At 44.8% G+C, this 23,673-nt stretch overlaps 1 protein-coding gene across 1 annotated transcript in view; it reads left to right on the plus strand.

Moving 5' to 3' along the window:
- cacna2d4a (calcium channel, voltage-dependent, alpha 2/delta subunit 4a) overlaps positions 1–23,673 on the plus strand; it is a 709,103-nt gene that overhangs the window by 605,992 nt on the left and 79,438 nt on the right. The window contains exons 37-39 of the mRNA XM_041215640.1: positions 12,134–12,189; positions 16,102–16,122; positions 16,950–17,067. Coding sequence (XP_041071574.1) covers positions 12,134–12,189; positions 16,102–16,122; positions 16,950–17,067 — 195 coding nt within the window. The remainder of the gene's footprint in view (positions 1–12,133; positions 12,190–16,101; positions 16,123–16,949; positions 17,068–23,673) is intronic.

Raw genomic sequence — 23,673 nt, forward strand, 5'->3', positions numbered from 1 at the left:
GGGGCAGAAGGGAGAGGAGGCCAGTTGTCCCTGTGCAGCTTCCAGGGAACGGCCGGTGGGAGGAGAGGTGCAGACACAAGGGGCACAGGGCCATCAGGTAGTCCAAGGCTGAAGGGACCACAGAAGACACCACTATTCTGCTGCCAGGGTTTACAGGTGGCGATGCAGCTACCTTAATATGTCTGAGGTGCAATGTCGAAGGCTCTCAAGGAAGAGCATGACCTCCATTTGTCAGATGAATGGGCCTGAGATCAGCTCTGACTATGTGGATGGACACCCTATGCCACTGTCTTTGAAGGTCACAGCGGCCCTCAACTTCTATGCTTCCGGCTTTTTCCAGGGCTCCGTGGGTGATCCGTGTGGGGTCTCTCAATCAGCTGTCCACAGTTGCGTCAAGCTGGTGACAGGAGCTCTGTTCAGGTGGATACTGACCTTTATTCTTTACCGTATAGATGAACGAGCCAGAGGCTTTGCAGCGATTGCTAGGTTCCCCTGTGTCCAGGGTGCCATTGACTGCACATGTGTGGACATCAAGGTGCCAGCGGGTCAGCTGGGTGCCTTCGTCAACAGGAAGGGATTCCACTCCATGAACGTGCAGATAGTGTGTGACCACAGGAAGCAGATTTTGCAAGTCTGTGCAAGGTACCCTGACAACTCCCATGACGCGTAAACTGAGGCACTCCCACATGTCAAGACTCTTCAATGCCCCAGCCTGACTGGATGGATGGCTGCTGGGCAACAAGGCCTATTCGTTGAAAAGGTGGCTCATGACACCTCTCCACCACCCAAGAACAGAGGCGGAGTAGCGGTACAACAGGAGTCATGCCAGCACGAGTGGTGGTAGAGAGGACCATAGGTCTTCTCAAGATGCGCTTCCGATGCCTGAACCGTTCGGGGGGTGCACAGCAATACCCCCCAGAGCGGGTGTCACTGATTGTGGTTGCATATTGCACTCTCCACAATCTGGCACTGGCAAGTGGGGACCCACTGGGGGAAGAGGATCTTGACACAGCTGCACAGGCCACAGGTGATGAGTCCATTAGTGAGTCAGAAGAGGAGCACGGTGAGGAGAACACTGAGGGCATGGAGGCAGACCTCGGTAACCTCCAGGGAAACAGCGACACTTAGGATGCCTTGACCCAACGCTCCTTCAGCTACCAAAGATCAGTTTTAACCAGATGCCAGGGCTGCCACCTCCATCCCAGATGTCTGGAAGGACCCTTTCATTTGAACCCAAAGAACACTCAGTGCCTGTGGAATAAAGTTCAGAGCTACTTAGGTCCAGCATTACATATTGGCGTATCCTGCACTAATAACATAAAAAAGTGAAGCATCCTCAGGTCATGACAACAGAAACAAACATTATCTCATTTTGACAATACCAAACTATTTACATAACCGTCTATGGTCCTCATTCCTAAACTAATATAGATAAAGCAAACATAAAGGAACATAAAATCACCTATTAATTGTCCTTCATGCTCATGGTGCCTTTAAATTATGCTTGAGAGTGTTACGTCTTGGTATCCCCCTTACTGTCACAGGCCTGCTGACTCTAGTGCCTTGTGGTCTTGATGACCTTGGCAGTCACCCTCTAGCCAGTGGCGCCTGTGGTGGCCCTGCCCGGGAGGGAGCAGCCAGTGCCACAGCTGGCATCTCCCCAGTCATCGCAGCTTCATCAGATGCGACAGTCATTGGTGGAGAGGCAGAGGAGCTGCTGCCATCATCTAGAGCGCTCTGAGAGGAGCCCACAGAAATGACAGGCTGGTCATGCACCAACATGAGGTCGGTCTGGGCCTCCCTGCTCACCATTGATGAATGGGCACATAGCTGGGATACTCAGTGCCTCATCCATCCCCCACACTGGCACTGGCCATCTGAGGTCATTGCCTGCGTGATGACTTGCAGGTCCAAGCACAGCCCCAGGAACCCCTGATTCTGTCCCTGGAGCTGCCTTTCCATGAGAATCGCCACTCTCTCAATGGAGGTGGTGGTGCGCTCGGCCATGAGGGTCAATGCATTGTTCATGCTCCACATGGACTCCTCCGCAACGGAGACCATGGCAGACCCTCATGGATCTCTGTCAGATTCTCTCACACACCTCGCTGGACACCCAGCATCTGCTGCTTAATGGACGACTCCAAAGGCTCACCATCAGCCTTTGACTGAGCATCGTCCTTGTCCTCAGCAGTCTTCTGACTGCAGGCATCCTGGACACTCCCTGCCTCCGCCTACACCTCAAGTGAGTGTGAAGTGCCCTCACCGCTGTGCATCGAGATACTAGCCGCTGATCTAATGCCCACCAAGGTGCTGGTATCAGCGCTGTTGTCTGCTTCAGAGGGCGGGTGTGACGCAGGTGCAACAAAAGTTCAGTTATCCTCCGGCATCAGGGGTGGCCCTTTGGGGTCCACAGAACAAACACCTGCTGGCGAATCTAAGGGAGAACAAGAACATGTCATTAGTTAGAGTCACCACACTGTCACTGTGCACGCCAGGCACCCTGGTGAGACAGTGGAGATCTGCATCATGGTGCCATAGTCTTTCAATGATCAATGGGGACTCCAGGTTCGAGACTCCCATCAATGAAGAGGCGACATTATAAAGGTTGCACTACCCTTTGTGCACTGCACTCTTACCTTTGTCTGGCACCCCCGCCTTGCCACACTCGGCATGTGAGCAGCAGGAGGTTGGGCGGCCCTCCACCTGTATGTAGCCTCTCTGCCTGGTTATGGCTTGTTTACTCCTGATAGGATTAGTCCACTCTCTACTTGCAGCGCCATTGCAGCTGAGTCAACCCCATCTTAAGAGCACCTTGCGGGGCACATCCAAGTCCTGGCCCTCAAGCTTCAAGGCATTCAATGCAAGCAGCCAGAGTTCACCCCTTTGGCCAGCTCCAGCATCACTGACAGTTGGCACTCAGACACCTCTGAGGTCCACAGGGGTCAGGGGTGGGAGGGGGGGGGTTTGCGGGTGGCCACACCTTAACACTTCTGCACACTGACCCATGCCAACACGGTACTCACCCCTCCTAAGCGCATCAGGTCATTGAACTGCTTTCATCACTGCACCACATCCCGGCTGCTCACCATTGCTGCCACCTCCTCCAGGAGGCTGGCGAGGCATTCGTCAGAAAAGCAGGGGGCTGAGTCCCCATCTGCCCTCCCATCCTGCCTGCTGTGTGCAGCTGCACTCAACTCCATAACTTCAGTTTGGGAATGCAGAGGAGACTTCCATGGCAGGCTTCCAGGGGCTGCCTGGGCCATTTTTAAACCAGCCGCTGGGTCGCCATTGGACCCAGTGGCCGACAGGTCCTCACCCTGCTCAGCCCTTCCTGACCATTGCAGAGCTGCATTTCATGCTGGGCGGGCCTTAAATTAGCCCACCAGTGTGAAATCGTGGTCGGGGTCCAACTGTTTCCCAGCTGTACCAAGGCCTGCCCACCACAACAACTGATGACCTCAAAATCCTCGCCCAAGACACTGGAGTAAATTGGAAACAGTTGCAGTCCCAACACTGAGCCTGGGGGCACCCCAATCAGTCCTCCCACTGCTTCCCCCACCAACTCTCTCCAGCCACACACACTGTCTCTGCCTCTCTGCCATTTCTCCTCCAACAAGCCACATATTGTTATCAACACTTCAGCCAAATTTTCATTGATTCCCAACTTTATCTCACAGTCTTGAGCTTGACTAGTAGCCTTTCACAGAGAATTTTATCAAATAACTTGGAAATTTAATTATACAATGTTGAAGGGTTTTCAATTGTCAATTTGGGGTGCCACTTCCTCAGAACTTAAAGAACTTGTCAAGTGTGAACTTCCCTTCTAAATTTCTGTTGATTGCTATCAGTTAGATAGTTGCACAGATAATCTTAAAGTGTATTCCTGAATATCTTTATTTTAAATGGAATTAAAATAAGACTAACGGGTCTGTATTTTGTTTTATTCTTTTTAACAGGCAGCACATAATTTGTTTCCACTTTTATTGGTAGCTTTCCTGTATGATTGACTCCTCATAATGATTGTCATTGCCTCATAGATTTCTCCCTAGCCTCTCTTAACAATCTGAGTTAAATAGCATTTAAACTGAAAATTTATTTGTTTTAAGACCTTTCCACTTGTTTAAGACTTGCATCTGTTTTATGACAAAGTCCTGAATTTTGCCTTTGTAATTTTTTTTGCGGTGGAAGTTTGGGGGTGGGAGCTGGGGAAATCATGTTGTTTGTGTCTTCCCTGTGAATTCTTTGAGCAAGAAGTAATTTTGAATTTTTGCAATTAATGCTGATCCTCAATTTCAATCCCACTTGGATGATTGTATGTCGGAAAATGAACGTTTGAGAGTCAGATACGGCATGAATGTAATCAAGGGGCTCAGCAGTGGATCAGATTTAATGATCTCACCTCTTCTTGGACAGTCATCTTTCTACTGTAGTACTAATAATCTGACTACTGACAAATAAATAGATTTTTTTAATTGCTCATAATCAATTCTTGGTTATGATGACTCGTGCGGACAGCTCTAAAGTTGAAAACATTGGTGCACCAATACATTGTGCTAAGCATTGGTAGAATGTGCAATACTTTCTCTGCAAGATGAGTTCTAAATTTAGTAGGATTGATGTGTATAGGTGAGAAATTTCCCTACAGGGAAAGAAAAATATCACAGTTAGAGAGACACTCAAGCTGATTGACACATTTCCTGTAGTTGGTTAGTGAACAACATTAGAAGAGACTTGGAAACAAAGCATATATTATTGAGTGTACATACCACTCTTGGTTGGCAATTCATTCCTGGGTATCTACTGTTCTGTGTATAAGCTATCTAAACTCTTTGATAATATTCCAGTTAACTCACTCCTAAATATCCATTACCTAGTTATATACAGGATAAAAAAAATTAAGTCCCCTTGAATTTATTCCAGCTATACCTGATTCCTAAGCATTCATTATCCTTTGTACAAATCATCCAAACCTTTGATTAGATTCCAATTTGCAGCTCATATATTTATTAATGGATATTTGGGCTGATATTACTAGTACCCTGGTAGCACGCACAGAAGAAGTACAGTTAAAAGTATGGTAAGAGACCTTGAATGTTGGGTCACTGCTCCAAGAGTGCGCTCCACAAACTTGCTGCCAGATTCATGAGAACCTCTATAATACTGTACCTCAGGCAAGCACACTGATGCAAGTCTAAACTTTTTGTTGCATGTATGACATCAAAGGAAACAGCACTCCAATTTGTAGACATAGATCCAGCCACATGCTTGGGGCACTCGGGCACAAGAGGCTGCACCTGGAAATTGATCCCCCAACACTATTTTTTTGTTCAAAAACTAATCCATAAAAAGGGGGGTCTGCATTGTGGAAAGGTAAAGAGGTTGCAAATTTATTAAGGCAAACTTAGTAAGAGGCATTTTTGATTGAGTATTTTCTTCTGCTATTTGTTGGAGGTCACTGCATAAAGTGAAGGAAGAGGTGCCCTTTCGAATCATTCTTTACATGTGATATGTGAAGGAGCCACCCCTACCTGCTCTGGCTTATCTGAGAATTCAATTCCATACTATGTAATTGATTCTTAATGCTCTGGGGACAACAAAGGATGAACAATAAATATTGGTTTACCAGTGGTGTCACATTCCTGGGGCAAATATATAAAAATGAAGAGGAGAATGAGCAGGAATAATGCCTGCAGGTTAAGCCCAGGGTGGGGGTGCAAGGAAGGGGAATGATCCCAAACCAGCAGTGGCCCATACTGTTGTTGTGGAGCTAGGAGGACCACTTCAATGGGCTTCCTATAAAAATAAGTAAAAAAACAAATTGACACTAGCCTCCAGTGGTTCCTTTAAGGACCAATGGTTAGGCTGCTGTAGACCCAGTAAAACTAAACAGAACATGCTACCACATGCTTCTTCTGGTCTACTCTAAACTTGGGAGAGTGATCCCTGAACCCTCAATATCATATTCACAGGCTTAATGCCTGCTTCAGACAGGTGTCCTGGACACTTGGGGCACAATTTTGAGTTTGATGTGTGGGCGCAGCTGGTGGGCCCAGGAATGGCCGGGAAATGGGCTGCCACCCACGATCAGCCCCCAACCACGATTTCATGCTGGCTGGCCAGTGTGAAAGGTGCACTGAAATGCTCAGCGCTGCCAGGGTGGGGGGGGTGCAGGAGGAGGGCAAGCACTGAAGTCAGCGCAGGCATGAGAAAGCGATCACAGAAAGCTCCCTGCAGGCAGAGAGCTCCCTCAGAGATCTGAAGAATCCAAAAGCCATAAATATAGATTTTAAAATGCTGAAAAAAAGGTCCATGCATCAGAATGAGTCACCCAAACATACGGATGCTGTAAATTCTGTCCAAACAATTTTATCCTTTTTTTGATTCATTTCGGAAACCTCCTTGGATGAGGTTTCCTCAAAAAGGCAAGGGCCGCCTAGCTGATTCGCCCGCCCACCAACCGTAACGTTGGACAGGCAATGAAAAATTCCTGGTAATTGCAACATTAACGGCCTTAATAGGCCTCTTAATTGTGGTGATGGTGCTGCCGACTCTCGCACGCGCCCACCAAGCGAAATATCGCGTGAGTGTGCGATGATGTCAGGATGCTTACCCGCCATCATCACGCGCTATTTCACACTCGAGCATGTCAGACGCGCACCCGCATTGTCTTCCAAATGCACGTTTTAGGAGGAGGCCAAACACAAGAGCTTGTACCTGAAAATTGTTCCCCCACACTAACTTTTCATCCAAAAATCTGCACTTCAAAGACCAATTCTTGTCCCACCAGCTTTTGAAATCGTAATTGAGTCCCAGATCAACCACTGATGCCTTGGAGGAAGGACCTGGCCTCTGTTTGCTGTGTGGTTCTTGTGAAGATCTAAAGATGGATAAACAAAAAGTCACACATACAGTAATGGTCGTGTCTACTTATGGCCTGGATCATCTCACTATGATCTGCACAGGAAAATCCTGAACATTAGCATTTTCAAACAGATTGATCAGGATTGGATGGGACAGAAAGATAACATATTTGCATTGACTTATGAAGTTTCTGTGGCCTGTGACCAGTGGATGTTGCCTAAGTAAGAAAGCGACTGTACCATACATACAAAATATTACAACAAACAATGATTCACTCTGGGTAACTGTAGGGCAAACAATGTTACTTCTATGTAAATATTCACATTTATTTTTCTCTGCCTAGCGAGGGGATTAAACTTTTCTTTGGTACTGCCGCCATGTCCTTACCAGGATGTTGGTGTAGTTGGTGCTGCTGAAGGTCGCAACCACCTCTTGACATCACCTGCAAGCCAGTGCCTTCAAGATCCATACAATAAAAGCAAAGTACTATGGATGCTGGAAATCTGAAACAAAAGCAGAAAATGCTGGAAAAACTGAGCAGGTCTAACAAAGCTCTGAAGAAGAGTCATAAGGACTCGAAATATTGACTTTTTTTTTCTCTCCACAGATGCTGTTAGCCTTGCTGAGTTTTTCCAGCATTTTCTGTTTTTCCTTCAAGATCCATGATAGGGAAAAAAATCCCCTTCCTGTAACTCTGCTCAATGACATTATCATCAAAGTAGGATGTCCATGTGTAACCCTCTTTCTTTCCTGGCAACCTGAATCATTTGATACTGCTTTCCAACTTCTTTCTCATTGGCACTGCCAATTGTAAATCTATCTCTTGACGTAAATAATTTCACAGGAGCACTCCAGAATATTTTCTTGTAGTTTCCAAAAATGTTCAACCAGACTCATGTATTCCTCCTTATGTTTTTCCAAGGCTCTTCCAGCACAACATTTTAAGGCTTGAAACTCTGTTTTTATTTCCTGGGCCACCCTACCTGTTCGCAACAGGAGCCCTTAATGCTTGTTCATGTAATATCCAAGATTTCAAATAAGGCCTAGAGACAAAATCAAGGATCACAGCACTGATGTCAAACATAAACACAATGTTCTTCTGTACTGCCATCACATTCCACTAATTTCCATTCCTCAGGAAAGTCAGGCCAATTTAGTTTCAGGACAACATTCAATAGGCCTTAAAAATGGGTGTAATGATTGATTCATGCCCATTCTTTCCAATGCAGGCAGCGCTCAAATTTCATACTGTCTATTTGTTAACGTAATAGTAGCATGCAGCCAGCACTAAGCTCAGTGGCTGGATGGCTGAACAAGGGTGCAAAGCCATGAGAGGTGAGCATAAGCTCAAGCTGGCCTCCATCTCTTAAAAGAGAGGTGTACTTTGACTGGAACAGGTGTTGAACGTTATTGTAAAAATGAGTTTAATCTAGGAAAGAGGCAAGAATGGCACAACATGGCAGAGAACTGGTTCCAAGGTCCTTCAACAAAGCACTGGAAGCATTAGTGTAGGAGGAGCGTGGTCCTCTATCTACAGGGGAATAAGAGGCCCTCCAGACAGACACTATGAAAGCAGTGTGATCAGTTAGCCATCATAGTCAATACGAAAAGTGTAGCTCCGAGGAACCTGGATGCAGTGCCGCAAGAAAGTTCACACAAGTGGTCAAGGTCAGTGATTGCATCTTCAAATGCCATATCCCACCAATTACAACACTACCCTGACACACTGCTCACTTCAACATCCCCCTTCACTTGCCTACCAACAATCTTTGTCAACCACAATTCATATTTTACATTTGTAGATTTACCTCACTCTCCCAGACTCCACACTGCTCCAACCCTGTCACCTACATCTCACAGCTTGCATACACTGCCACATATTCAAACATATCACATCACCCTAACAATATGCACCACACTTAGGTGACACACTTCACTCTCTTGCAGGACAAGGTGGCTCAAAACCACAGGCAGCAACACTTAACCATTGGGAGACAAGCATGGAGGAGATCACTGGAGCAGCCATGTCTGAGGCCAAGGAGAGCAGCAGGGCTGAAAACACCAAAGGTGCTCATACCTGATCCTCCTTCTCACATTCCACTTCCCTCTCATTCCAGAATCGCTTCTGATTTATAAGCTGCAGAGGGTGTAAGCATGCTCTTGATTCCTCGCCCTCCACTCATCTTAATCATACTCTTGGGCTTTTCTCCTTTCAGATATCCAAAAGCTGCAACCTGGTCAGGTAGTGATGCAGGAGAAAGAAGCGGAAGATGAAGAAGAGACTGATTGTGAAAAAACACTGTCACTCACTCTCATACTCAGCCAGCAGCTCAGATACTGACATTGCACATACTTTAGAGACTAACTTAAAGGCATACTCCGCCACTGGTGAGAAACCAGGCACCAGTGACCTGCAACCAGGGTAGGAGAAAGGTGCCAGCTTGCCAGAGGGCCAGGCTGCACATGAAATCTGCTGTAGAGGGCTCAAATAAAGACTTTGATGATATGGCATACAGTAAAATAAGCTTACACACAGAAATGCTGAGTGCATTGACAGACCTGTGGTCACCATCTGGAGGATGGAGGAGTCAAACACCAACTTTGCACATGGCTTTGCATAGTGTTGGATCCATCCCTTTCAGTGTGGCCAGCTCCATTATCATAGTTGTGGATGCATCCATGATCCAGTATCTGATGGCCGATGTCTCAGCTGCAATTGCAGACAAGCTGAAACCAACCAATGTCTGAATGCTGTAATGGTAGCTTGGAATGAAGTCATGCAAGCTCAGCTTGTTTCCATGTAAGCTTAGGCTACTTTCATTCTGAGAAAGGGTAGCAAGTTGGTTCTCCATGACGCCACTGCCATTCCCCCGGATAAGCATCTCTGCAATCCTCGTAATGCTATAGATACCACTGTTCAAAGGGCTTGCAGCAGTCCAGCAATCTGTCCTCCAACACATTACAAGGGTTGCTGATGCGCCCATCCAGGGGAGTGTGACATCATGGAGTACAAACTTGCTGTCTTTCATAAGGATGACAGCATTTGTCCTCCATCACTGCTCTTGCTGTTGCCTGTCAGCCAGCCAGACCAGACTGCTGCTGCCCTTACCAAAGTGTTGCAGTCAAAAGCCAGGCCATCTAGGGCCTGAGCAGCATGAAGTCATCCTGCAAGGCCATCTGTCTTTTTCCCAACTGCCAGTCATGCTGCAGCCACTGCGATAGCACTGCATAGGAACACTAGGACTTTCAAAGGCACACAGAGAAAAGGAAAGCATAAGGATGATTAGTTGACTTTTAAATGAAATATTGGATGGTTTGAGAGATAAAGTTGCTTTCGAATGTTTGCTTTGTGGTGGCTTTTATTTCAGCATTCTGGCTAAGAGGACAATGTGATGGTTAGTAAAAGGAAAGGTAAGATGTGGGACTGTTGGTGAATACGGGATTGGGGTTGCATTCTCTCGTACCACATTCATATGAGACAATCCGGGACATCTAGGGAACAAGATATGTTGGTTGCCTCCTCTCTTCATCCTCCTCTCCTTCCTTCTCCATCTCCTCCTCCTCCAACTCCTTAGAAATTCGCCATGACAAGGGCAGTACCTTCATGGTGGTAAGGCTGGGCAGCATGCAAAGGACCATCATGATTCATGTCACATGTTCTGGAGAGTATTCTGGCCTCCCCCAGACTGCTCCAGACACCAGAACATTGCTTAAGCATCCCAATGATGGTCAGCCATTTGCCCTGTCACTTGGTAACCACCCTCTGGTTTCTCATGGTAACTCAAATGCTAATGGAATAATGGACTGATGCAGATTAAAGGTATTGTGACTGATGTCAGGATACTGAGCATTGACCTGCATGATGTGTTGAGTATGGTCAAACACCAAGAGACATTGAGAGAGTGGAACCCTTTGTGGTTGTGATACATCTCTGAATTTACATGCAGCATCAACAAAGTGAGATCTATGATGTCAATGCCACCCAGAACTGTTGGGAATGTACTTCCCTCTCTTTGTATAGAGTGCTAGTGACCTACCTTATACAACAGTGGATAGCAAACTGTGAGATGTTGGAGATGCTGCTAGCTTCATTCTGGAGCAGCCTAATACAAAAAAGTTCATGGCCATGGTCAGCTTTACTGCTACAGGCAATAGTGTCCTTGCCCTTTGAACTTGTTATGAGGCTATAGTGCTGCCTGCAACATGGCAGATTTCAGTGAGTATCTCTTTAGTGCAGCAGGGAGGGTGCACACATAGTCCCTCTCTAAGGCTGAGGAAAGAGAATTGCTCCCTGCTGAGGGCCACTCTTCTTCTCCTCCTCCTCCCTCTTCAAGCAGGTTATCCTTTTCTGATGAAGAGTCATACGGACTCAAAACATTAATTCTGTCTTCCTCTCCACAGGTGCTGTCAGACCTGCTGAGTTTTTCCAGCTATTTTTGTTTTTGTTTCAGATTTCCAGCATCCGCATTATTTTGCTTTTATCCTTTTCTATGTCACCTCTGCTCATTCTCCCTGTCATGCTGCAGACCAAGGAGGATAGAAACTACAAAACCCAATGATTGGGAATAAGTGGTTTGAGCAGAACTCTTGAAGTCAGAACCATGTGACACAGCAATCCCTGTAGTGCAAATCTCCAAACACTCCTATTAGCTCAGCAACAGCTAGTAGTAATCAATCAGGAACTAACCTGAAATTAGTTGGTGACCCTTTCAACAGGGCTGGTGGGGTGTCCTTCCTGTTTCTGAATGTGTGTTCAGCTATGTGTAGTTAAGAGATAGTGTTAGCTGAAGTACTTGGGTTGAAAATGGCAACAGTAGAGTCAAATCAGTGTTACATGCTGACTGAATAAGCCATCTCTCTAATCTGCATTCTTCCGGCATGTGCTCCAAGTGCCTGCATTAATGACCTATCCAAAATAAATTCCAGAGAGACTCGCAGCAGAAAGGTGCACACATGGCGCAGACACCATTTTAGATCCAAAACAGAACCCATACTGGTAAAAAATACAAGGGCTGCACCCGTAACTGATAAATACATTATTTGGCACCAAATATTGGGAGATTGTCATTGTTTGGGAAAGGAAAGAGCCCAACAGATCCTTGTGCCATTTCTATCAAACTGATCACATATACTGATAAAGCAATGATTTTTGTAACAACACAATGAAATTTGACCTTTGAGTAATGTAATATCCTGATTGTGTTGACTACCTGATGAATTAAGCTTGTATGACATTTTTTCAGGGACAATAACGATTCCTTAAATGTTGCAGATTTTTAGTTGAATTCAACTTCTGTGGCCTGTGGAATGTGGAAAATTTAGTGAATGGTAAGTGAAAGAATTTTCATATGCTTGAAGTTATGATGAAACATGGGCCCCTTCAAGGCTGACACAGGAGAAATTATAATGGGGAATAAGGAAGTTGGAGAGACGTTAAACAAATATTTTGTATCCGACTTCACAGTAAATGATACAAAAAGCATACCAGAAATATTGTGGAACCAAGCGACTGGTGAGAGTTAGAAGATTGGTTAAAGTACAGAAAAAAAGAGAGTAGGAATAGATGGGTCATTTTCAGGCTGACAGTGGGATCCCACAAGGATCAGTGCTGAATCCTCAGCTGTTTACCATCAACATTAATGACTTAGATGAAGGGACCAAGTGCAATGTATCTACATTTACTGGTCTGAATTTTCCCATTGGCAATTTGTGGGCGGGGCCCATCACCGACGAGAAAATGACGCGGGATGACGTTGGGAGGAACCCCCAACCTCATCCCGGTCCATTTAAATATTGAGGAAGGCGGGCGGACAGCGAAATCAGCTGTCCGCCCGCCGACCTGTCAATGGCCAATTAAGGCCATTGACAGAATAATTAAGGTAGTTAAATGCCCCGCCCGAGTAACCTTAAAGCTGGAGGGCAGGCCAGGAACCCCAGTGGGCTTCTGATAAAACATGAAACCTCATCCACTGGCGGGATGAGGTTTCATGTCCATTTTTAAAAACTTTAATAAATTTTCTGTGCTTCTTATTAACATGCCCCATCTTGTGTGACATTGTCACATGAGGGATACATGTTAATAATGTTTATATTTTTCTGTTTTTGAAGTTTTTTAGAATGTCAATAATCTCCCTGAGACAGCACTTAGTCTCAGGGAGCAGTGCGTTCTCTCACATGCATGCGTGAAAGAGCACACTTTGACAGTTGGGGAATACCCCCCCACCACCCCCCTGCACAGGCAGCGCACAGCACTTCCAATCGGGCAGGCCGCTGGGTGGGCCTTAATTGGCCCGTCCACTCAAAATGGCGGCGGGGTCCCTTTCGGCGGCAGAGTTCGGCTGTCCACCCGCCAACCAAGGGCAAAATTCTGCCCACTGGGTAGGAAAGTAAGATTTGAGGAGAGCCACACTTTCCCTTCCCAGTGGAGATGGGTTTGGAGGCAAGGAGGAATTCCCAGAAAGCGGTGGGAAACACCATCAGGAATGCTCCCCACTGCTGTCCCGCCTCTGGGCAACTTTTCCAGGGAAATCACCAGCCCACTCTACAGATGTGGGCAGCCAATATCTTCAATTAAGGCCCCAATCAAGGACCATGATTCCACACTGACAGAATGTTACTGGCTTTGTACACACCTCTCGCTGAGTCCGGAACCCATAAGCTGCGTGGAGGTGGCCTCCTGGTGGCAGGTCAGAAGGTTAACATGGTCTTCTTTTAAATACACAATGACGGAGCCACAAGGCTGCAACGGGCTCAGCCGTGGCCACAGTCATTCCTATTGAAGGGTTCCCCCTCCACACTTTTGACCCTAGCACTTCTGGGCTTTCTTTATTTAAACATATCAGCAGACATCTGAGCAGAACTTGTGAAGCCAGAACCAATGCCTTCATCGTGTGACACATTACTCCCTGTAGACTTTAGCAACTACAACTAGCAGTGCAAATCTCCAAACACGCCATTTTTAGGTCCCCTCTAGCTCACCTACCTCCCTCAACAGTCCCCACCTCTCCTGGTGAGTCTGATGGCTGTCTAGTGTTGCAGACCTCTCTCATAGGACTGCCACTTCTCAATCCCACTTGCTGTCCTTAATTATTTCAGCAAATGCAGAATCGGCCAATTAGTAGCCAACTTACATAAAGTTGCTCCTCAGGCTTGGGACCTGCATATGGTCACGATGTTGGGATCCTGACATCCACGGGAAACACCTGTGTGGTGTTTGTCAATAATATCAATGAGAAACCTGCAAAGCCCAGGCAGGTAGTAGCCAGCGGCACTGTCTGCTCTTGGTGAATCAACATATCTATGCAGTGTCACTTTGAAGCAGTAGTATGCAAAAGACCTTTCATCCAGGAAGTCTTACTGCAATTGTATAGGGCTTTGTTGAGAGCGCACCTGGAGTACTATGTATAATTTTGGCCTCTTCCCTGCCTTAGCAGCTGGATGAAGTTTCACTGGATTGATTCCTGGGATAAGAGGGTTGGCCAATGATAAAGATTGAGTAGAATAAGCCTCATTGAAATGTGTAAGATTCTGGGGTGAATTTTACAGGGAGGCGGTGGCCCCATCTCTTGGCTTAAAAATTGGGGCGAGTCCATCTCTGTTTGACTGGGTTGCCCCACAGCAATTTAACAGTCATCGGGCATTTAAATGGCTGGCAGCTCGCTGGTCTCAGCAGTGCCACCAGGAGTGATGGCCACTGCTGGGAGTGGAGGCAGCCTACACTGAAAAGGAGTTATATTGCCGGACACGGAGATAAGTCCGTGATTTCACCAGGATTAGTCTGGTAAGCTCTGGTGGGGAAATGGCGTCTGGGTTCTGCAGGTCAGGGCGCAAAAGAAGTGGTGAGGGGGGGCCTCCATTGGGCATGGACAAACAGGAAGCACCCCACCTCAGCCAGCAACAAGGCTGCCAGGTTGGCCCAGGCATACACTGCCACTAATAGCAGTGGCAGCAGAAGGAGGCCCTTAATTGGTCGATAAGGGCCTCAATTGTCCCCTGGGTAAGTGGGTCACCGATGCCCTCCCTGCTGCCATCACCATGGTGCCCAGTTTTACATCCCCTCACCTGCTAGCCCACTCATGGGGAAGGGGGAGGACGTAAAATTCCAACCTCTGAGAGGGCTTGACAGGTAGATGCTGAGAGGCTGTTAAGAGCCTAGAACGTTGTGGCATTGTCTCACGTTAAGGGTTTGGTCATTTAGGACTAAGAAGAGGGGAAATTTCTTCACTTAGTGTGTTATTGATTTTAGAAATTCTCTACCCAGGGTATTGTAGAAACTCAGTTGTTATGTAAATTCAAGGCTGAGATTGGTAGATTTTTGGACTCTAAGAAACTCAAGTGTTATGAGGATTGGACAGGGAAGTGAAGTTGAAATTGAAGGTCAGCCATGGTCATATTGAATAGCAGAGTAGGTTTGAGGGCTCATGTGGTCTACTCCTGTCCCTACTTCTTATGGTGTCTTTTTATGTCTCTGTATATTGTAAGCATTGTAAGTTACTCAGACCATTGGAGTCTGTTGTAGTTTGAACATTTCTGATACTTATGACTACAATGTCCAAACTTCCTTCTATATACGGGTATCATGGTCTTTTTTGTCTCCTGGCATATATCTTAAAATGCCAAGCCCGCTAAAGGCATTCACCTATCATCAAGCCTCTGCCAGACTGCCAGACAAAGGATCCATCAATTGGTAATGGAACACTTCTGAGAATAATTGTACAGGAGGTAGCATTCTAGAGTGTTCCTCCATTCTATCTGCCGAAGATTACGTGGAAAACATTTAACTTCAAGAAAAGAAAAGAAAGTAATGAAATAGATTTTTATAAACATCACAATCACACACCAAGACAGGCAATCTGAACTTGAAATAAAACAGAAGTCAGATCATTGATATTCAACCTTAGTTATTTTGAATATTTATATGAAACAAACTGAAACAAGGACTAAACGGATCCAAAATTTACTTATAATTGTGTAAGTACATGAATAAGACAATTTATTTATATTCTGTAAGATCACAAGTTCCTGTATGTGTCTTCCTGAATCCCTCAAACACAGAATACTTTCTCAGGCCTCTGACTGGCAGTCTGTTTATCATTTTAATCCTAATTTCTGTTGTCTCTGTCTCTTTCACACATGTGTTCTCCATGAATCATTACCCTCTACTTTATCACCCATCATCTGACTGTGATCATCATATGACCTGCTGTCTTCCCTTGTTAACATGTCATGTGACCTACTCAGCCAAGACTATCTTCCATTTTGGTAAGTAACTGTACATTCAACATCTACAAGGGTCTTCCTCATCCATATGGTATTAAATAAAATCAAACAGTTTCCATTAATTTGAAATCAATCAGATTCTAATTACATTACATGAATGTGGAATACCCAATAACTATAGAGTATTGATAAGTTCTATAGTACTTCCTCAGTGCAAATTAACCTATGTTTATCAATTCTTACTAATTGATACTATTTAGAATGCTAATATTTGTCTTAGGAGTGACATTGAGGGGGGAATTCCAACTCCCAAGGAGGTGGCTTGGAGACAGGTATAAAGTAAAAAAAATTAAATCCCAAACTTGACCTCAACCCACCTCCAACCCTTCCACTTCTAGCTTTAATGGACATGGGTTGGAGGGCAGGTGATCAATCCACTCTCAGGAGGCAGGTCGGTCAGTTAATCAGGAATTTAATTTTAAGCCCATGAGGCTGGGTTCCCAGGGGCTTGGGAAATCCTGCAGGTAAAAGAGTAGGCAGGAAGGACCAGATCCATGAGATAAGTGCATTTGTGGGCCAAGCGAAGCAGGAATGTTTCACCCAGGCTCAACAAGCTTACCTCTTTACAGGCCCCAAAATCTCCGACTCCTCCCACTCCTTTCATCTCTAAACCCCCCAAACCATTTTCAACTCACCCCACCTCCCCATCTCCACCCCACCAGTCTGTGACTCCCCCACTCCGCGACACCATGCGATCTCAAAAATATGCAAGTCTGAATTTTTAATCCCCTTTTTTTTAAAGACTGATTTGGTAGGAATTTCATCCTGAACATGTCAGCCTCTTGTTTATTCCTCTTTAACTGCTGCAGGCCACAAGCACCGGAAAGTGGAAGCCTTTCAGCCCTGCAACACGGAGTACCCAGTATTTATGTACGACTATACAATCAAAGAAGCAAATGGATTTGTTGAATGTGGAGACTGTCAGAAGTAAGGAAACTCTTTCATGGCTTTATATGCATTTGCAGTTCGATTGTAGTACCTGAATATCATTAGTAGGGCAGGGAGAAGGTTAGGAACATAGAACTGTAACAGGGCCAGAAGAGACAACTTCACTCTATCTGCCCAGACCCAGTGTTCAAAAATAACATACATTAATCTATCTGTCTGTCATACCCTTAAATCATCAGGCAAAACTTTTATGGACCTGTTCCGCAAGGTGCCATTTGGCATTCCCCCACGCGCTGTGGAGTTTTGATGTTACTGTCATCACTGATTGGTCCCCCATCAATGACCCAGCCTGATTGATAAACTGGACTTCCAGTCAGGTGGGGAGCCAGTCAGTGGCCACTATAGCAGGTAGGTCCGCTCAAGGAATGGTGGAGAGCTCGACTGGATAGGGGTGTCTACCACGAGGTGGGAGGCTTGGTTGACTGGGGTGGTGGGATTCTATTGGAGGGGAGAGGAAAGGGTGAATCAATTGGAGGAGGGGCAATTGATCAGAGAGGGAGAGGAAGGAAGGCCAATTGGACAGGAGGGAGGAGAAACAAATCGATTGGGTGGGCAACTAATCCTAGCATGGGATGGTTAGGTGCCTAGTGAGGGGACTGGATAAGAGGCCTGGTTGGCTGGAGAAGATTAGAGGCCTCGTTGTGGGATTGGTGTAGAGGTGCAGGGAGTGTATTCTGGAGCATAGGGCCTGAAGCATGGTCACCAATAGTGGAGCAAATAAAATTGGGAGTGCTCAAGGGGCCAGAATTAGAGAAGCGCAGATCTCTCGGAGGGTTGTACTAGCGGCGATTACAGAGATAGGGAAGGCCAAGGCTGTGGAGGGATTTAAAAACAAGGATGGGAATTTTAAAATCAAAATGTTGCTTGATCAGGAGCCAATGTAGCATTAAGTTCCTTCCATTGCTAAGTGCTCTGTTCTGTGGTGATCTATATTCTCTTGTAAGAGTGAAAATGGGGTGAAGGTTAAAACATTTGGAAAGAAGTGACATTAGCAGGAAAATTGGGGGTAAATCATTGGGAGGGGGGCAGGCCCAGTCACAAAGGTTCCTCAGACAAGCACTTGGATAAAGGAGGCAGGTGTTACCTTACAAATCCATCCTGTCTCAATGAGGCTGCCAGATTTCCTGATACACAGGAAACATAGAGGAAACCAAAGTTAAAGTTAAAAAAACCTATGAGGCTCACAGCCGCATTGTCATTTTTCAAGTTCCAACTCATCTCCATGTATTGGGTTGGTCACCTGACCATTTCCGTTAAAGCCGAAAATGATGGGTTGGAGGCAAATTTGAGTCAGGTAACAGATTTTGAGACTTTAACTCCTCCAAACCTGCCTAAAACACGCTTTTCTCTGGTTAAAGTTCAGCCCTCCTTCTCTGTCAAAATATTGACTTGAGAAGTTAGTGGTCTGGTTTCTGCAGTTCACACTCAAACAAACTGTATTTTTTCTATTGTGATGTAAATCATTAAATTAATTCACCTCATCCCATTTTACTAGATTCTCCCCTTCCTTCTGAAGGTGAGGCCGTTTATGTATTTTTAAGCTATTTCTGAATTAATTACTCTTGAAGCATTCTGGTAAACATAGGCTTAAAGTTCCAGCTTTGAGGACCTCCAGGTCAAAGATAACATACGTTTGATGCAGGGTAATGCTCTATCTGTAATTTGCTGAATCCTAATTTTAGAAGGGAACCTGTCGCTACACCAGTGTAACATTTTCATTTCCCACACCAGCTACCCTTGTGGTGTGGTCTTACAACACAAGCACACCCACCTCAGAAGCTCCCCAAGCGTCTCTTCACCTGCATGAAATACATTTTTCTGCTAATGTCACTTCTCTCTATATGTTTTAACCTTCACCCCACTTTCACTTTTACAAGAGAATATGGATCACCACAGAACAGATCTCTTAGCAATGGAAGGAAAATAATCCTGCATTGGCTCCCGATCAAGCAACATTTTGATTTTAAAATTCCCATCCTTGTTTTTAAATCCCTCCACAGCCTGGGCCTTCCCTATCTCTGTAATTGCTCCTAGTACAACCCTCCGAGAGATCTACGCTTCTCTAATTCTAGCCCCTTGAGCATTCCCAATTTTATTTGCTCCACCATTGGTGACCATGCTTCAGGCCCTATGCTCCAGAATACACTCGTATGCTTCTCTGCCTCTCCATCTCTCTCCTCCTTTAAGACACTCCTTAAAACCTATCTCTTTGACCCAGCTTTTAATCATCTGATGTATTATCTCATGTGGCTAGGTGTCATATTTAGTTTTATAATGCTCCGGTAAACACCTTGGGATGTTTTGTTATGTTGAAGGCACTATGTAAATGTAAGTTGTTGTTGATTGTATATGAGGTGCCACATGTGTGGCTGTAAATACAGATGTGGTTGTATGTGTACGAAAGCACAGAAGGTGATCCAGGTTCTGCATTCAGCAGCACACAACACAGGCTGTAGTTTGCTTTCAACTTGCCTAATATGAAGAAGAACAATGTGCCAGAAGGCATGCAGATTGTAACTAGGTGACAGAAACAAATTCATTAACAGAAAGAATTGATTTATTTTTTTAAGGTAAACTGCCCTAGACATGCATTCTCTTTGCAGCCTTCATTTAATATTAATCGATGTTCCCTAGTGCCTGTAACTAGAGCCTGAAGGAGCCTTAGCCTCTTTCTGATTCTATTATACTTCAAACCTGCTGGTGAAATATGTGGTTATCTGGTTTGCAGTGCCCCCTGTAGGGGAACATTGTAAACACCAGTTTACAACCAATGTTGTAAAACACTGTTTTACACGAGTAAAACACGCATCCACTATAGACAAATTACTGGGCAGGATTCTTACCTCATCAGGCGAGCGTCGGGAGCAACCGTGAAACTGACTGCCGTCCGCGATCAAGCCCCATCGGGGATGGCAGTCGGTTTTGCAGTTAATGGCCAGCCAGCGTGAATCGCGTTCTGAAATGCTCAGTGCTGCCTGGGGGTGGGGGGGTGGTTTAGGCTAAGGAAGTCATGGCATATACACAGGTGCGCTCAGTGAAAGTTCCCTGAAGGCACAGTGCTGTCTCAGGGGGCTATTAACATGAAAATAAAGAATGAAAAAATAAAGGAAATATGTCCCCTCATGTGACTGTCACATGAGCAGGGACATGTTAAAAATCAGGTTTAAAAGTCTTTTTTTAATCACTGGTCGAAACTTCATCCCACCTGTGGATGAGGTATCATAAAAAATGCAAAGGCCGTTTGGCCTATTCGTCTGCCCACCAACCAGACGGATGGGCAGCGAAAAATTCAATTTGGTTAATTGATTGAGGGCTTTAATAGGCCTCTTAATTGTCAGCGGGTGGGCTGCTGCCTCTCGTATGCGCCCACCAAGCAAAATATCGTGAGAGTGCGTGATGACATTGGGATGTTCGCCCAACATCATCGAGCACTATTTTACTCCCATTCAGGTCGGACGCATGCCCGCCCAATGAGGGAAGAATTCTGCCCACTGAGTAGGACTCAATCAACACTCTACAAAACTGTTCTGCATGTACTAATCTCTGGGAAAAATTCTCATTCTTCAAAACCAAAGTAAGCAGCCTCAAGCACTGACATGTTATAAATGTTTCTCATATCTCACCCATTTAAAAACATTTTCACCCTTCTGATCTAGTTAGGGTTGCCAACCCTCCAGGATTGACCTGCAGTCTCCAGGAATTGAAGATCAATCTCCAGAACACTGCTGTGTGCAATCCTGGGGAAAAATCATCCAGACATTAAACAAGACTGTTTTTTGTCATTTCCTTTGAACATTTCTCTTTACTAGATATAAAAATACTGAAAATGAGAAAAAAATGGCTGGCAGTCAAGTAACCAATTGAGTAATCATCCAATTGAGTAATGAGTCTTTTAATTTCCAATTGGCGTAGGAAGGCTGTGCATCACAAGGGTAGATATGTTGGCCGGAGCGTGGGGGCATGTCATGTGATGGAACCTCCAGGAATCCATTTCATCACAGTTGGCAACCCTAGATCTAGTGCATTATGGTATAAGCAGAGAATCAGAAAGCTTTACAGCACAGAAAGCACCATTTAGTCGATTGTATCTGGCTGACACTTTGCTCCAGTAATACAAAAGTAATCCCACTGCCTTTCCCTCTCCCATATTACTACTCTGCCTTCCCCACTTCAAATTTTTGTCCAATTTTCCCTTAAAAGATGCAGTTGTCTCCGCCTCAGCCACTCTCTGTGGAATAGCACCACTCTCAAGATCTAACATGCCACTGTGCAACAAAAATGCCCTCCCCTCTCTCCTCTTTTCTTAGTAATAATTTTAAATTGATGACTCCTTGTCTTTGTCTACCCAATAGAGAAAATGTTTTCCTCTTCACTCTATCAAAGCTCTTCACCATTTACAAACTTTTATTGTGTGATTGATATCCTGTCCATACTGTGTTTAGACCGTTGGACTGGAGTTACATTAAATTGCAACTGTCACTTGTTTTCCCATTCAGCTTGCATGTCTATGATCACCCCACTGTCTGCTATAAACTGACAACAAATTTCAAGATTGTGTTTCACATACCCAAGGCCAAATGACCTATATACACTGAGAACAAAAGTGGACCTGGTATTGGTCCCCGAGGTACACACTTCCAACCGCTCTCCAGTCTGAACATCCATTTACCTTGTCTTTTTCCTGACTGTCAGCAGACTTTCTATCAATGCTGTGACATTTAATCTTTTGCTATATCAATGAATTCCTCTAATGAGCTACTTATCTCACTTGGTAGATGACTGTTACCCAACATCTTTATAACAAATATATTTATTTTTCCATTTCCTTGCTATTGGCATTTAAGGTTGTTCCAAGCAGCTGTAAAATTATATCTCATTCAAGGTAGGTCAGCATGGGTACTGACTTGGAATAGCTTTGAATTCCTTTCAAAAGCTGCTGCTGGAAACTCCATGTTAATATCCAACTTCCTGGATTATCCTTGACAATGAAAGTACTGTGAATATTGATCAATTAATTAGACCATTCTTCACATCATAGGGACAGCATGCCTTTTCTACTGTTGTGATATTTGCCTTCATAGAAGTTTATCAAGCTTGAAGTTTTACTTCCGATTATTCATATCTTCCAGATGAAATAGATCACAGTGCAAATTTCACATGGCCAGTTGGAAGCAGCAGACTAGAAAATGAATTGGTACCAAAATTCCTCTTCTTATTTAATATGTTTTTATCCAATATAAGCACAGTCTATCAGATCCTTCTTCTTAACCCTAGATTTTTCCCTTTGACACCCAGAATTAATCCCAGATTTTTTTTGATGTGTTCCCAGGATTTGGGCATTGGTGAGAAGGCCAGCATTTATCACCCACCCCTTACTGCCCGTTGTTTGATGCAATTGAGTGGCTTGCTAGACCAGCTAAAACTCAGCTATGTTGGTATGGGACTGCAGGTTTCCTCCCATGAAGGGCATTAGTGAACCAGATGGATTTTTACAACTATCTGAAGACTTCATGGCAACTTTTACTGATACCAGCTTTTTATTTCCATTTTTTTTAACTGCATTCAGATTTAAAGTTGAACTAACATTCTCTGGATTTTTAGTCCAGGCACCTGGATTGCTGGTCCCCCAGTAGTATGGCCGCTGCAGCATCCAAACTACTCCCACTGCCACCGCCTCCCCACCCTGCAACCAACCACCCCCCCCCACCAACCAACTACCCTCCACCAACTAACCCCCCCACCACCCCCACAGGTGAGGGCACCAGTTCACTGAACAACAAATCATTTAATCTTTTCCAAATACCTGGTCAGGATCTGCTGATTAGCAGTTTCCTTTGTTCATACATTTCTCATCACTTTATCAGCATTTGCCACGACCAATCATGTTATCCTCTGAGCAACATTCAGATTAGCCTTGTGTATTATTTTCAGCTGCATAAACTTCAACTATACATTGATAAAACTTCTGACTCACCACATTCTCAAATGTGCTTTGAAGGCCTCTAACTTAGGGTTTTTAATACAAACCTTCCATTAAAGCACCAAGAATATGGTTTTATTTAAAAAGTAACATGTTGTGAACAATGATCTGCTGATAGATAGACAATAGAAGGAAGAGCCTTGGTCAGTCTTCAACTGGAGTACTGTGTTCAGTGTTGGGCCCACGCCTCAGGAAGGACATATTGGCCTTTCTGGGGTCACAGCACAGATTCACTACAATGATACCACGGCTATAGGGTTAAGTCATGAGGAGAAGTTGCATAAACTTAGCTATTATTGCTTTGAGTATAGAAGGCTGATTGTCAAGGTGATTAAAATATGAAAAGGATTTTTAAAAATGTTTAAACATCCACAGAGGAAACGAGGCAAAATATTTTTGCGCACCAATTTATTATTATATTTTAATGCACTGCCTGAAAAGGTAGTGGAATCAGGTTCAACAGTAACTTTAAAAAGGGAATTGGATATATACTTGAAAAGGAAAAAAATGCAGGCTGGGGGAAAGAGCAGGGGAATGGGTCTAATTGGATAGCTCTTCAAGGATCTAGCACAGGCACAATGGCCTAAATTGCTTCTCTCTGTGAT

Source organism: Carcharodon carcharias, chromosome 21 (genome assembly GCF_017639515.1).
Source record: "Carcharodon carcharias isolate sCarCar2 chromosome 21, sCarCar2.pri, whole genome shotgun sequence".
NCBI lineage: Eukaryota > Metazoa > Chordata > Chondrichthyes > Lamniformes > Lamnidae > Carcharodon > Carcharodon carcharias.